The 13,927-nt window shown below is 39.5% G+C and overlaps 1 protein-coding gene across 1 annotated transcript in view; it reads right to left on the reverse strand.

Annotated features, from left to right (window-relative positions):
- Positions 1-1,995: 1,995 nt before the first annotated feature.
- EIF3H (eukaryotic translation initiation factor 3 subunit H) overlaps positions 1,996-13,927 on the reverse strand; it is an 88,889-nt gene continuing 76,957 nt past the window's right edge. Inside the window, exons 6-8 of the mRNA XM_027903471.1 lie at positions 7,730-7,850; positions 4,291-4,423; positions 1,996-2,248 (exon numbers count right to left, since the gene is read on the reverse strand). Coding sequence (XP_027759272.1) covers positions 2,151-2,248; positions 4,291-4,423; positions 7,730-7,850 — 352 coding nt within the window. The 3' untranslated portion in view covers positions 1,996-2,150. The remainder of the gene's footprint in view (positions 2,249-4,290; positions 4,424-7,729; positions 7,851-13,927) is intronic.

Raw genomic sequence — 13,927 nt, forward strand, 5'->3', positions numbered from 1 at the left:
GCGCATCATATCGTGATGTCAAGACAACGTCCCACCAAGTATGTTTGGATTAAGAAAAACTCTCCCATTTAGTTTCATTTTTCATAAATATTAACGTTAAGGACTAGATTCTGACAACAGCTTCAGCAATTAACTTTATCTGAAGAACTACTTATTTTTTCAGTTAAACCAATAGATGATCCAAAGTATAGCACCTTTACCTATAGCCTGTCCTGAAGACAATCAGGGCTGCACGTACAGCCAGACGTGTTTCAGACTGTAAGAAAGGCTGAGATTAACCCATTCCACTTTGTGCTGAGACCCAGTAGGAGCACACCATTACTGTGACTACCTCAAACTACTGAAGCACTAACTTTCTAACGCTTTATGCACCAAGTTGCACCCACCCTACCCTTCATCAGCAAAGCCTTTGTTTTGTCTACAAGTGAAAAGGGCCCTCGGAGAGAAGCACACCTGTCATGGCACTGTGCCCTGAGCTAGTCCTGTGGTTAAGGGAGATAGCACTTCACATCCCTCATTGGCTCAAATTATCAGTACAATCAGACATTTCACTAGTAGCAGTGGAACAGAGGCAGTAAATCTCACAGCAAAATTAGAGCTATACTTGTGAAGATCCCAAGTACTGAACAACTAGAAGAAATGTTCTTCTTCAGCATCAAAACTAAGATAACTGTCACCCTTGTTCTCCTGTAACACCTCACTTTTGAAAGACTTGCACTACGTCTTGTTTAGAGAGCCTGTAAGACTCATGCCAATTAGAGCTGCATTCCAAAGTAACCTTTTCAAGAACTGCAGTTCTGCACAAATAAAAACCAATTACAACAACCATGCAGTTAACACAAACCTGCATGGTTAGGAGCCTGACAGGAGAGAGGATGGCTTGATGCAGACTGTGTGTATAACCAGTCACCAAAGGGAAGGCTTTCCCTCACGTGCATGTTTTGTCTCGTGTGTGAATGTGTGACCTGTGGACACAACATAGTTAGAACTACAGGGTAGAGGCCTTGCTTGCCTCTGCAGTTGCTTCTGACCAAAAAGAAGTTCTAACTTCTTTAGACATAATTTTCAGAGACACTCACACCACTTCATTTTCATTGTTATACAGAAAAGCCTTTCACAGACAAGGAAGGAGAAAATATAGGTAGTGGTACGGTAATTAGAAAAAACATGTCTTATGGTGAGTGAGCTGCCAGGTCACTCACATTAGGAAAAGAACACGTAAAAGCAAATTTCCAGAAATATAGAGATAGTAGGAAAAGTCCACACTGAATCCAGCATAAAGACACAGTCCCATTCATTTTTAATTAATCCTATGTACTATACCTTTAAATTAACTTTCTTGTTAAAAAGATAAGTGGCCTGAGTTCAGGAATAAAGGCTCATCCAGATGGCAAAGCTACTGCAGGTTCTGCCCATTTACACCACACCGGCTGCTCTGGGTTGGCTGTTTCTGCACTTTCTGCCACGAACAACTCAGCAGCATCACTGGATTGCTCAGAAAAATCTAGGCTGGAAAAGACCTTTAAGATCATTAAGTCCAATCATTAACTGGTTTTCATTCCAGGTTTTTTACTCCAGATTGTGATTTCAACCCAGCTGGTGGCAGCAAGAGAAAATGGGAACACAGCACAGCACAGTATGGTGGGAACCAGTCTCCACATCACACTGGTTTTGTATGGTCTGAATGTGACATTCTGGGAAACATTTGCGATATGGAAGGACCGTTGCACCAGACTGTCCAAACAGATTAAAACAAAAAATGAGCAACTGCCCCAAGTTGTAACTTCTCAACGAAAACAAGGAAATCTTAAATTTCTTCTGTAAGTCAGCTATACTGAACATTTGCAATATTTGTTTTTATTCCGGACTCTAAGTTAAATAAAACCAGTATTATTTGCTATGACTAAACATGAATAACTGCCAAACGTTTATAAAACCTGAGTGACCACAGAAAATTCCAGTTCAGTAGAGCTAACAAGTAAGGAAACACTAAAATATCGTTAAAATTTGCCTTTATTTTCTTACATGAGAATTCTACACAAACCAAGGTGACTGTGTTTTACAAGACTCTCTTCCCAATTTAACAAATTTTCAAGATGATAGTGTAGCTGTAAATTACTTTTCTTGTTGAGGGCTACAGCAAAGTTTCTTCAGTTGTTGTAATCCTGGAGAGCCTGAGCCATGAAAAGCTTGCCCAGGTTCTGTGCATTAAACTCCTTAATATTCTGGCAGTAGGTATTAATTTGACCTGTCAAAACGAAAGAAGAGTAAACCCTTGTCAGTTTTGAAATTCAGAAAAACAACCTAGAACATCATTTTTCAGAAGCCAAATGAACGTGAATCACTGAGGATTTATAGAGAGAAGCAACCAAAACTGCTCGACTGCACATAGGAATTTTACATTTTCAGGATTCCCAAACAGGTTTGGGAAGAAGAAGAAACTAAATCAGGAGAACAGGTAAACTGGTATGCTCAGAAAACCCCTCAATTTTCTTACAATATTACACACAATTTCTGAACATACATACAACAATAAAAAGAATAAAGAATTTTTGCTGCTGCATGGAAAGCTCAATCGCATTACTTCTTCAATTTAGTTGCTCTAAAAATACTACAAGACTGAACTTCAGTTCTCTTCTTATGCATCTGCTGTTCCTATTAAAATATTTGTAAAAAATATTCTTCTGCAGCAGATTGAAAATTGTGGTACTCCTGTCTGACATTCTGTTAGGCTTTTTTTTCCACCTAATATTTCACTTTATTCACTATTTCAAGATTCATCAGGGTATAAAGATTTGTTGGTGCTTTACAAATCAAACATGCCCATCAAAGCATTTTTATACTCTTACAGATACAAGTTATTTCCCTTGTTAACTAGGAACAGCAAAACATGAAGCCAGTTTAATCAAAATTAAGGCTGTTGAGAAGGCCAATAAACTCTCAATGTAATGCTCTATTTGAAAAGTTTTTAAATGCTTCAGAGACAAAAGATCTAAGTTTTACTCTTTATCCATAAACTTTACTTCATCTAAGCTGAAATGGATGCTTTCAATTCTTCCCCTGACTATGGTAAAAGAACAAAAAAAGTGCTCTGGCTGAAAACTGTTTTTTTCTCCAAGTATAATAGTTTTCAATTCCTTCTCTTGTAGGAGATGATTCATTTTAAGCTATCACTTTCATATAACACACATGGACACCCATACACACTTCCATTGCATTTATAAGTTATGCTAAACCTGAATGTTTAAATACTTTAATGCTGCTAGGATTCACTAAATGGTAAAAACTATCAAAACAATAGCTCTTTTTTTTTTTGAAAGACTCTGTAAGGAACAATAAATCAAGAATATTATTTCTTCTAAAAGCAGCCCTCAGTAGTAATGTGAAAGTATTAAGTATTAAAATAATAATCCTTTTGTCACTTTGGAATTTAAGACAGGTAACTCAAATAAATTTTTTTTTTTAACGTCAAAGCACTCTTTGCTGTACCATTCATAACTGGGATTTTGGTTTCATTTTCCCTCAGAACAAAACAAGGTGATAGCTACCTGATCAAAAAGGCCTGCTTGGTTAAACTATTTGCTTTCTCGTGACATTTTCCAAATTTATTTTACTTAGTAGGGCATCTAGGTTGTCTGCTGTCTGTTGACACTGTGAAGTCCCAGTATTTTTACCCTTGCAGGAGGCACAGGACAGTCACTGACTGTGGCTATGCCCTGCAGCACACCAGTAAACAGGAAATTGGGGGTGGTACCTACACCTATCTATGCTTTGTTCCCATTTATATTTTCATTCCCTTAGAGTCCAAGAAGATGGATATAGTTTCCCTAAATCTATGGTCATATAAATCAACGAAATTATCCTCCTTCTATTTGAAATTAAAATCAAAACCTTCTCAGCTGCTGCAACAGCCAGTTCAAACCTAGAAATGTTATCAGTAACTTAGGGCTGCAGTCAACTGCTCTGAATCAGAAGTTCCAGCCCCAACCTCTTATTCCTGCCTCTTGTCTGTACAGCTCCTGACTGAACTTCTGGAGCTGAGGGAAGGGCTGTGGCATGACTGCAGGAAGCAGCTACACACCCTCATGTAGAAAGCCTGCCCTGTGGGCTTTTCTCCATCTCTCCTTTAAAATCCCACATTTAACACATCAAGGACACTATCTGGAAAGCTACCAATGCCAAAATATCACACCATAAAGGCAAAGGTAATGAAAAAGGACAAAACTGCACTTTTTCTCAAGCTAACATTCATATATGAAAAGATGAGTTGAAAACGCTGCTAAACATTACCTGCAATAAGGAGTGACTCCATTCTTGGAGGAGGCTGTGGTGGTTTGAACAGTTTATTGATGTCCTCCTCAGGAAGAGGGGGTTCTCCTCGGCTTTGGCGCGCTATGTTTTCTTGCTGACGTCTCTGCTGGTACTGAAAATAAAACAACACGTTCAGAATGCAGCAGGACTTCCAAAACTGCAGAAAGTTTTTCTTTCCAGGTGTTTTTTTACTAATCAGCAAGTATGTTTTAAAAATTACACTTACTCAATGCAATTCACGTTATTTCAAACAATGCTAAAGCAATTCACAGTTTATTTCAATTTACTGACAAGCAGCTGTCCCAAGCTCACAAAGTGGCACCTTAAATAAGAGATGCTGCAGAATTACGCGGTAGTGAGGTGGTGGGGTAATGCTGTATCTGATGGAAAAACCACAGCATGATAGATAAAGACCTCCATTGGCCCACAGAGAAATGCAAGGTATGGAATATGGTAGGTATGAGAAGCCTTTACTTCAGATAATTATATAAAATAGAAATTCTCCATTTTATGCAAGTTAAAGGTCAAAACAATAGTAATGTGAAAGGGGAACCAAACTTGATTAAATAAGGTATTTCAAGCCAAAAAATATTAATTCTAAACTGAGAACAAAGTGGTAACTGAAACCAAGCCCAATAGTTTATTTCTTTATTCCAGTTATTAAGATATTCTGCCACTTTAATGCCATTTCTTTGTGGGTTACCAGAGGATATACAAGAGTAGCAGCTTGTAGAAATTATTCTGATATATATATATTAAAAAAATATTTGTTTTCAGTGCTTCTCTTTCCCATACAGATTACTCAAACTTTACAAAAATTGAGGCAGACCATTTCTGCAGGTTTCAGATAAACATTTAGAAGTACACAAACTTGAAAACATGTACGTGAGATTCCATATGGTATGTCACAGCAAGGAAATAGCTTTAAGGTTTGTCTTCAAAGCCCTCATCTTCAACACACACACACACAGATCTTTATTTCGATGGGGTAAAGAGCACAAAGTGTTTTCTCTCACTTAAATGTATCTGTGATTCTGTGAGTTTGAAAACAGTTCTTACTTGGTGGCACGTAATCAAATGAAGTAATTTTTTTCCAGCAGTAGTGACAAATACATGTTTTTGGACAATGTTAAAAATAAAATCTTAAATGCCCATATTTGTATGTGAATTGCATGTAGATTCTTCTTTCTTTGCATTATCCCATTCGCTTCTCAGCAGTCTGCCTATTATTCCTTATTGAAACAGCTTGCTCTTAATCACAATTGCTCCATTTTAAAAATGAAGTTACAACCACTAACTATGCCACAATGAGCCACTACTAAAGCAGCTATAGTTAGTAAAGAAATTGAGACACCATGGAACCTCCTTTGCTCTGCTTTTCAAAATAAATAGATCCCCTTGTTAGTAACAAAAACCTTTGAAGTAGATGCCATCTTTCTATTCAAATTAGGCAGTAGAGGAAAACAAATTTTCTGATGATAACATGCATGAAGCTTCTATGTCCTCTGGAATTACAAAGCCAGGAGAGATCACTTATCACATGCTGCTTCCCTGAAGCACTCCCTGTCCAAGCTTCACTTTACTAATGTGAGAAAAGGCAATTTTGACTTTAAAATAGTAAGTGATGAAGCATTTCACATAAACCACATAAATCAGGTGCTCTTTTTAATAATAACTTACTTTGTGTGGCAATATCTGCAATATTTTATCTTAGAAGTGGTCTGGCCAATTTTCAGTTGGCCAATATTGAATCTTGTCATATCTCTGTCTGCTAGATTAAAGAGTTCAAATTTATTTTTCATGCAGGTATTTCTTGAGTAAGCAAGTAGTTTGTTAACTTATCATGTGATGTGAATTGGGTTCACCAGCTCTGCTCTCCAGGCCCTTAAATCATTCCCTTAGTGCTTTTTACCAATTTACCACCATTCTTCTATAGTTAGACACAGTATTGCTTTATCAAAGGCAGCAAGAGCAAAGAAAGTAATAATATCTCCAAATCATAGCACAGCTAAGTTGGAAGGGACCTCTGGAGGTCACCTTGTCCAATCCCTCTGCTGAAGCAGGGCCACCTAGAGCTGTTCTCCATACTCAAGATTCTCTAATCAGACTGTTTTGGATTTTAAAGAGGCCCTTTGGCACCAGAAATTAAAAGTCAGCATCACCCAATCAGTATCATTATCTACTGATACAAAACATAACTAAAATGTTCTTTCCAATCAGGCTGCTGTCTTCACAGCCCACTGGATTACATTTTTTTATTTCTAGATACATCACTATGTGTGATGGACTAAAACACAATTTGTTTTGGAACAAAGCTTGTAATTTCATCTCTTTCATTTACTGAATGTCTGATCCCTGTGTCCATGGTGCATTTATAAATTATTTTGGTTTATCATAAATCATTAATACACATGTAAAACTGCAAAGAGAGCCAAATCCATACCATATGTCACTAGAAGTGAATTCTAGCACATTTTATAAATCTTTTGTATAGGGTTTGTGCGGCAAGGTTTGGTAGCAGGAGAGATGCAGGGAGGGATTCTGTGAAAGGCTGCCAGAAGCTCCCACTGCGTCCAACAGAGCCAAAACCAGCTCGTTCTGAGACAGACCTGCCACTGGCCAAGGCTGAGCCCAGCAATGACAGCGACAGCACCTCTGAGATAAAACATTTAAGAAGGGGGGAAATAAAGCCCTGCATAATGGCAGCTGAGAGGGGACGATGAGAGTGTGTGAGAGAAACAGCCCTACAGGCACCAAGGTCAGTGAGGAAGGAAGGGGAGGTGCTCCAGGCACCAGAGCTGAGACTCCCCTGCAGCCCGAGGTGAGGACCATGGTGAGGCAGCTGTGCCCCTGCAGCCCAGCCCACAGAGCAGAGGAGGAGCATGAGGAGTCCCACCCCTGAGGAGGAAGAAGTGGCAGAGACAGTGTGTGATCAACTGACTGCAGCCCCCATGCCCAAGCCCTTGTGCTGCTGAGGGGAAAAAGGAGAAAAAACTGGGAGTGAAGCTGAGCCTGGGAAGAAGGAAAGGGGTGGGGGGAAGGCGTTTTAATATTTGGGTTTATTTCTCATCACACTACTCTGATTTGACTGGTAATAAATTAAAGTCATTTCCCCAAATTGAGCCCGTTTTGCCCGTGATAGTAACGGCTAAATGATCGCTCCCTGTCCTCATATTGACTTATGAGAGTTTCCTTATATTTTTTTCTTCCCTGCCCAGCTGAGGAGGTAGGAAATAAAGTGGCCTTTCAGGACATTTGGCACCCAGTCAGGGTCAACCCACCACATGACTTAACAGGTATGTTTTTGTAAGGATTTTATCTTGCTTAGATCCCAATTCATCTGTCTTGGATAACACTACCCAAACCGTATCTTGCGGGGAAAAAAATGCTCTCATTCAGGTTTTTCCATGTTACCAACCTGATGTTTCTGCTGCTGCTGTTTGCTTACGTTCCTCAGGTACGTATTGTATTTAACAATGTCTTGGCTCATCTCATCCACTCTGTCCATCAGTAGCTGCAGACTCTTCCCAAGGTGATTACTGAAATACAAGAAATATTCATGAAAGATTAGATTTACCATAAAGAAAAAAAATTAAAATTTAAAAGTCATTTTGTCATTTACCATCATTTTTGCACTAATGGCACTGTTTGCAAATCTTTTAGTTCCTCATCTTTGTTCATATACTTATCTGATGATACTTTATATGGCATCTCCTCTAGCATCATTGCCTCCTTGCAAATACCATCTTTAAGTCTTTCGGTCTTTCCAGGAACCTCTCAATAATGAAAAAACAACGCCTTGCATGAATTTAAAGTTATTGCAGATGCAGGTCATACATTAAAAAAAAAAAAAAAAATTATGTTTTTGCGACATGCAACCCAAACAATATTCCAGGAGATGTGTTCAAAGAGTTCGGTTTCGATTTACTACTTACAAGGTTTTTCACAGATTTTTAACTATCCCTGCGGAGAACTTCTTGAGAATGGCATCTCATTAACTAGTATATCAAACCATGCCTGGAAGTTCAGCAGACATTGCTTGATCTTAGCTGTTGAGAGGGAGTGTTGTGTCCAGCCCAGCCAGCTCCGCATTCCATACCAACATGGAAGCAGCAAGGCTGGGCGCGTCCAGTTCCAGTTATGCGATCTACTGCCTTGGCCAGACAAATGCAGTCTGTTAAACAACTTTTATTGTTACCATTTTTAGCAATGGATTCAGTATTTTGCAGGAATGTTCAACTTAAGGTATAGCTTCCAAGTCAAAGTTTTGGAAGTTTTTAGGTTGGTGCCCATGGAGACAGTATTCATCCTAAATTGTGTTTACAGGGTAGACCAGCAAAGAAGGAGACTTGCTGCTCTCTATTGATCCCTTTGATCAGAAGCTACTTGTTGGCTCTGATCTAAGCCTTACCCAGCAGTACTTGGCTGAAGGCCAACAACTCAAGAAACTAAACACCATCCTTCTCTTCCTCACTACAATTCATGAGAGTTTCTTTCCAATAAAAAAGTGTGGTGGACTTCAATGTCAGAATCATATCCTTCAGTCACTGTTTCTCCATGTTATCTGAGATTCCTTCTGCCTTTCACAATGCATTCCTTCCATCCTACAGCCTACGGACTGGAGAAACTCTAACTGGAAGACAAAGGCACGAAGCTAAAGGGAATCACACATGTAGTATTACACACATCCCTTTTTAAGGGTAAATTATTGCCCAAATCCATAGAACTTGGAGCTGGAGACAGAAGCTGTTAAGGTAGTGAGGCAGTAGGATACCTGCTGAGAACAGAGCTGGATACACCCTTATCTCAGTGCTAGGACAGCTGTTTCACTCACTGCCTGCTAACTGAACAAAGGGCTGCATCAGTAACTTCAGACCACAATTTATTTACAAGCCAGAGTTAGATCTCAGTTGCGCACAGGGGCAGATGGTGAGGAGGATTTCAGTTACACAGCAGCAAGAAAGGCGCCACTATAATAATTATTTTTAAACTTCTTGGGGTTTTTTTGGTTGAACATTTCAAGAACATGGTATTTAGAACTGTGGAATGCTGCCATGGCTAGAGGCGTGAGTGTTTCCAGTTTTTTACAGCGTTTATATTACACAGAGTTTGTGTTAGAACTGGCTATTATCAGAAATGCCTGTGTAGGTACACACTAAAGGCCTTGGGGGGTATTTGCACATCAGAAATACATAATTATTTTACAGATAGAGTCTATGTGAAATATAGCTGGTTACAAAGAATATGTTTTATATGAATCTTGTTGGGAGCAGCTTAGTACAGCAGAATACAGAAACAGAGAGTTATTGTTAGAAGTTGCAGTAATACAGTGTTTGCTCTCATTGCCAGGGAAACAAAAAGCTAAAAACAGATAACTTAAACAGATGTGAACTGAGACATGAAGTGATAAGTATGCTGCAAATACAAGACCAGCTTTTTCCTCAGCTCTCATGTGGTTGATACCCTTTTTTGCTCCATTTCTTAAAAAAAAAGACCAATAGGAAGTAATTTGTAAAAATGTATATATATACAATGTTTACCCAAGTTTTACTCAGCTGAAGTTTATTCTGGTGGTATTCAGAAAGTTAGATCACATGGCTCCAGCCCATAACACTCACCATACACTTAATTAGCCCAAAGGGTCCTTTAAGCACCTCCTTACCTTGCAGCAGATCTCAAAGATCACACTGCTAGGTACCTCTATGCATCAGTGTAACTAAAAAAAATTAAGATATATGTATTTTAAAAAGGGGTGCCAGTAAATGCTGCTCACATCCTCATCAAGACTCGCTTCCCTACAGGATTCTGTGATAGTCAAATGTAGACAATGTGGAGCTCAGCACTTGGCTTTGTTGTTGTTCTGGGGGCATCAGTAATAAAGAAACTGCAATTTCAGTGGATGCAGTGTAAGCAGACTCAGCAAAGGAGTCGATTAAATTGAGTTTACATTTAAATTAGTGAGTAGTGTAGACCAACAGGAGCAGATCTATAAAGCAAAAACAGCTGGTGCTGAGAAACCAATGGCCATGGTACATGTGTCTCGGGGGGCTCTTATCACTACTTCTGACACGGTCCAGTGATCTGGAAGTGGCTGAAGCACAGTAATTATCCTCGTAATGCCTCTTTTCAGTTTAGTTTCATCTGAAACAAGTCAGGTCTCAGATCACCCAGCAGTGATGATCTGAGCACACTCTTAAGCTGAACTAGAAGACAGATCCACCCTAAGACAGCACCTGGAGACCACCACACTGATATCATTGAATCCTCCTGAAAGAAAACTGCAGAACTGCTTTCATATTAAGCATCACAAAGTCCACACTTTGGGGAAGAAATATAGATAAAAGAGGGAGAAACAGAACAAAAATCAGGGAAAAAAATCTGTCATGTGGATTCTTACACATCTAATGCAAGAGCATTCCACCAGAACTGTTACCAGGATCATGCACCTGTAGGGAGTGACCTGTAGAACTTCCAGAAGTTTATCATTTGAGGCTTATCTGCGTAGCTTAGATGGCATAATCAAAAATGCCCAAAAAGGACAAATACGTACAAACTGTCAAAGGGAAACTGTCAAAGCCTGTTTAGAACATAAAACAGACCAGAAAGTATAGCCTGCGAAGCAATTTCTTGTGCTGTGCATTTTCGCTGGAACAGCCTTATACTTGATGGGGTATAATCCTTCAACCAAAAGGACAGATATGAAATCAGGTCCCTGACACAGAGATTACTTCTGATTCCTTGTTTAACAATTATCAAATACAAGGGTCAATTAATTCCGAGGGTGAGAAGTAGAAAGCTGTGGAGTAGCATAATCTGCGGGTAACACTCATGGCCCTGGTCTTTTCTGTCTTTTTCTTCCCAGTAGTGTGCCTTGCATCTGGCACTGTTGTGGTCCAGAAGCCATAGAAAGAGAAAGCAACAACTGTACATGAACTGAACTCACAGATCACTCACTACCACAAAGACATCAGCAGGTCTGGCTAAGAGACACGAATGCAAGCCTTCTTCTTCCTGAGGGAGTGCTCGTAGCACCAGAGCCTCCCTTTGCAGATATATTTTAAGGAGAGCAAAGGTGCAGTTTACAGTTGCCAGCAAAGTCAGCTTAAGAGGTTCCAGCATCAGCATCTTCCTGCCTCTCCCTCTTTGCCCAAAGATTACAGCACTCTCAGCTGTATGGATTCAGCTGTTTGCGTGGGCACACTTCAAACTCTTTTAGTGAAATAGTCTACTGTAAATGCAAAACCACCCCCTGTTGGGGGTTCTTTTTTTTTGGTTTAGGGAGGCTGAGGGAAGGGCTGGAAGAGAAGAGTGGGAGTTTGCCTTTTCCATCAGACTATTCCACAAAGCTATTTGTACAGCCATATTCTGAAACAGATGAGTGAATAAAAATCTTTGAGGGTGGGAGGGGTGTAGAGATGAAATGGGGGTAGGGGGGAGGAACGAGGCAAGCAGCTGGGACTGGAACCTCAAACTGGCTCCACTTCTGTAGGATTCATAATGGGAATACACATGAAGCCCACATTTACTTCAGCATCTTTAATCAGAAAAGGACTCCAGTCACACTTGCTAAAGGTCTGAAACACCCAAAATGAAGCCTCAAGTGAGACACCCAAACTTCAAAGAGCAGCAGCAATTCACATCATTCTCAGCTGCCCATGTCCTGCTCATTAGTTTTAGCTGTTTCCACACACAGCTCACAAGCCTCAGCTCACACTTTTGGAGAAGCCCACGCACCCACACTTGCCCAGGAGCCTGAGTGTCTCAGCTCCCTCCAACATCTGAGTCATGATGCTGTAACCAAGGCACCAAATTTTGAGTATAACAATTCTGAAGCTGGAGATGTCCAAAAAAGATGCCCCCCTTAACTTGCCTACAATTGCCATTTTTAGACCCCCTCCCTTATTTGATTTTATTTTGCTTGAACCATGGCTAAAGAAGACAAGAACAAGGAGCAGCAAGAGGAAGCGTAAGAAAATGCTCTATCTGTTGCTCATTTTTTCCACTTTCCATCAGCTCTACTGAGGCCCCTCTCCAAGTCACTGCTTTTTGGGAAAGGTGCCACCTTGTACAGAGTTTTTCCTCCTGATGGGAACAGCTTTGGGTGGATTAGAAAGGTACTGCTGGGCAAAGCACATCTTTTTGATTAAAAAAGAACATTCTTAAGAACATTACCACCACTTAGCAGAACCTGTTTACATCTCAGCATTTCAGCCTGAGTTCAACCTGTGCTATTTAAGAGGATTTTGCCTGAATGAGATATGTAAGTCAGGAGTCTTGAGCTCCATTCTGTTTTCTACCCTGACTTTGATGTGTGCCTTTGGGCAACACATTTACCCTCTCTGTGTCAGGTTCCCCCTCTGCAAATTAGAGAGTTCCATAATTATCTTAATAATCTGCTAAGCACATTGAGGTTTTCGAATAATCAGTACAACGTATAAAGGTTAATATTGTTTTCAAAAGCCAATGTAACCCTCCTTATTGTCACTTTTGCAAAAATACTGCATCTAATGTTTGAAAAATATATCTGCCAAGTAGATGTTAGTGCAGTAAATGTTCAGCACATGTTTGCTTCTACTGACGCACACTATTAGAAAAATTGCTTGAGACAAATTGAGATATTATAGAACAACCCTATTATGAAGCTAGACCACAAAAAAGCTTTTTTTAATTTAAACTAGATCATCAATAGAATAAGGAAGAGATGGATGAGAATGAGAAAGTTGGTTGTAATTATTTCTCTGAAGATCTGGAACATTATCTGACGGGACTTTAATTTTTGAGTTTCTATCAAAAGACTGGCAGTGCTCCAAGGTCTTCAAGACATTTTGGTCCTTAAGGGTAGCAGGAGGGTAACAGTTTGAGCAAATGAAAAGGCCTTTACTTGCTACTACTTGCTAGCCTTGTGCTAGTCTGCCTTCAACTTCTTTGCCTGGAATGTTAGAGTCAATTCAGATTTCACAAAAGAAACACAAATTTTTGTCCCAAAAAAAGTAAACCACTATATACGATCATAAATGTATTTCAAAAGGTGCAGGTAAAGTACCTCAAATAGGTAGAGCTTCAAACTCAGACAAGGTGGGTGGCTGAACATGTGATGAAGCAAACTCTCCAGAGGAGAGGAATTATGGGTAAATAATTTTATTGCCAAAACTACTGCTTCAGAAGATTACAAAAGGTTCTGGGATGCTCATAAAGAACCAAGAAAAAAAATCCCCCAAACCATCAAAAAAACCCCACCAACCCCAAACTCCAAGGAAAAAAAATGACAACAAAAAACCCCCAAACAAAACAAATGAAGAAAAAAACCGAAAAAACAAGGCCAAGCCTTGAAGTTACTGTCAATGACAGCAACAACTGCAAAGTTAAGACAAAGAACTGACAAAGTTCAAACTGACAAAGACAAACTGCAAAGAAGACAGGCACCAAAATTAAAAGTTGCTATCTGAAATGTTTTAGCCACAGCTCCTGAAAGACAAAAATATGGAAATTGGAAAAAAAATATGGAAAAATGAAAAAAAAAAAATCCAGAATACAGGGGTTTGAACTTCCCTAGTTCAGGCAATATATTCGACAGAGTAACCTTCACAGCTGAATTCAAGCAAAAACTAGTTAAATA

Source organism: Empidonax traillii, unplaced genomic scaffold (genome assembly GCF_003031625.1).
Source record: "Empidonax traillii isolate 1590-97213 ecotype Southwest subspecies unplaced genomic scaffold, ASM303162v1 scaffold965:size224047, whole genome shotgun sequence".
NCBI classification, from domain to species: Eukaryota; Metazoa; Chordata; class Aves; order Passeriformes; family Tyrannidae; genus Empidonax; species Empidonax traillii.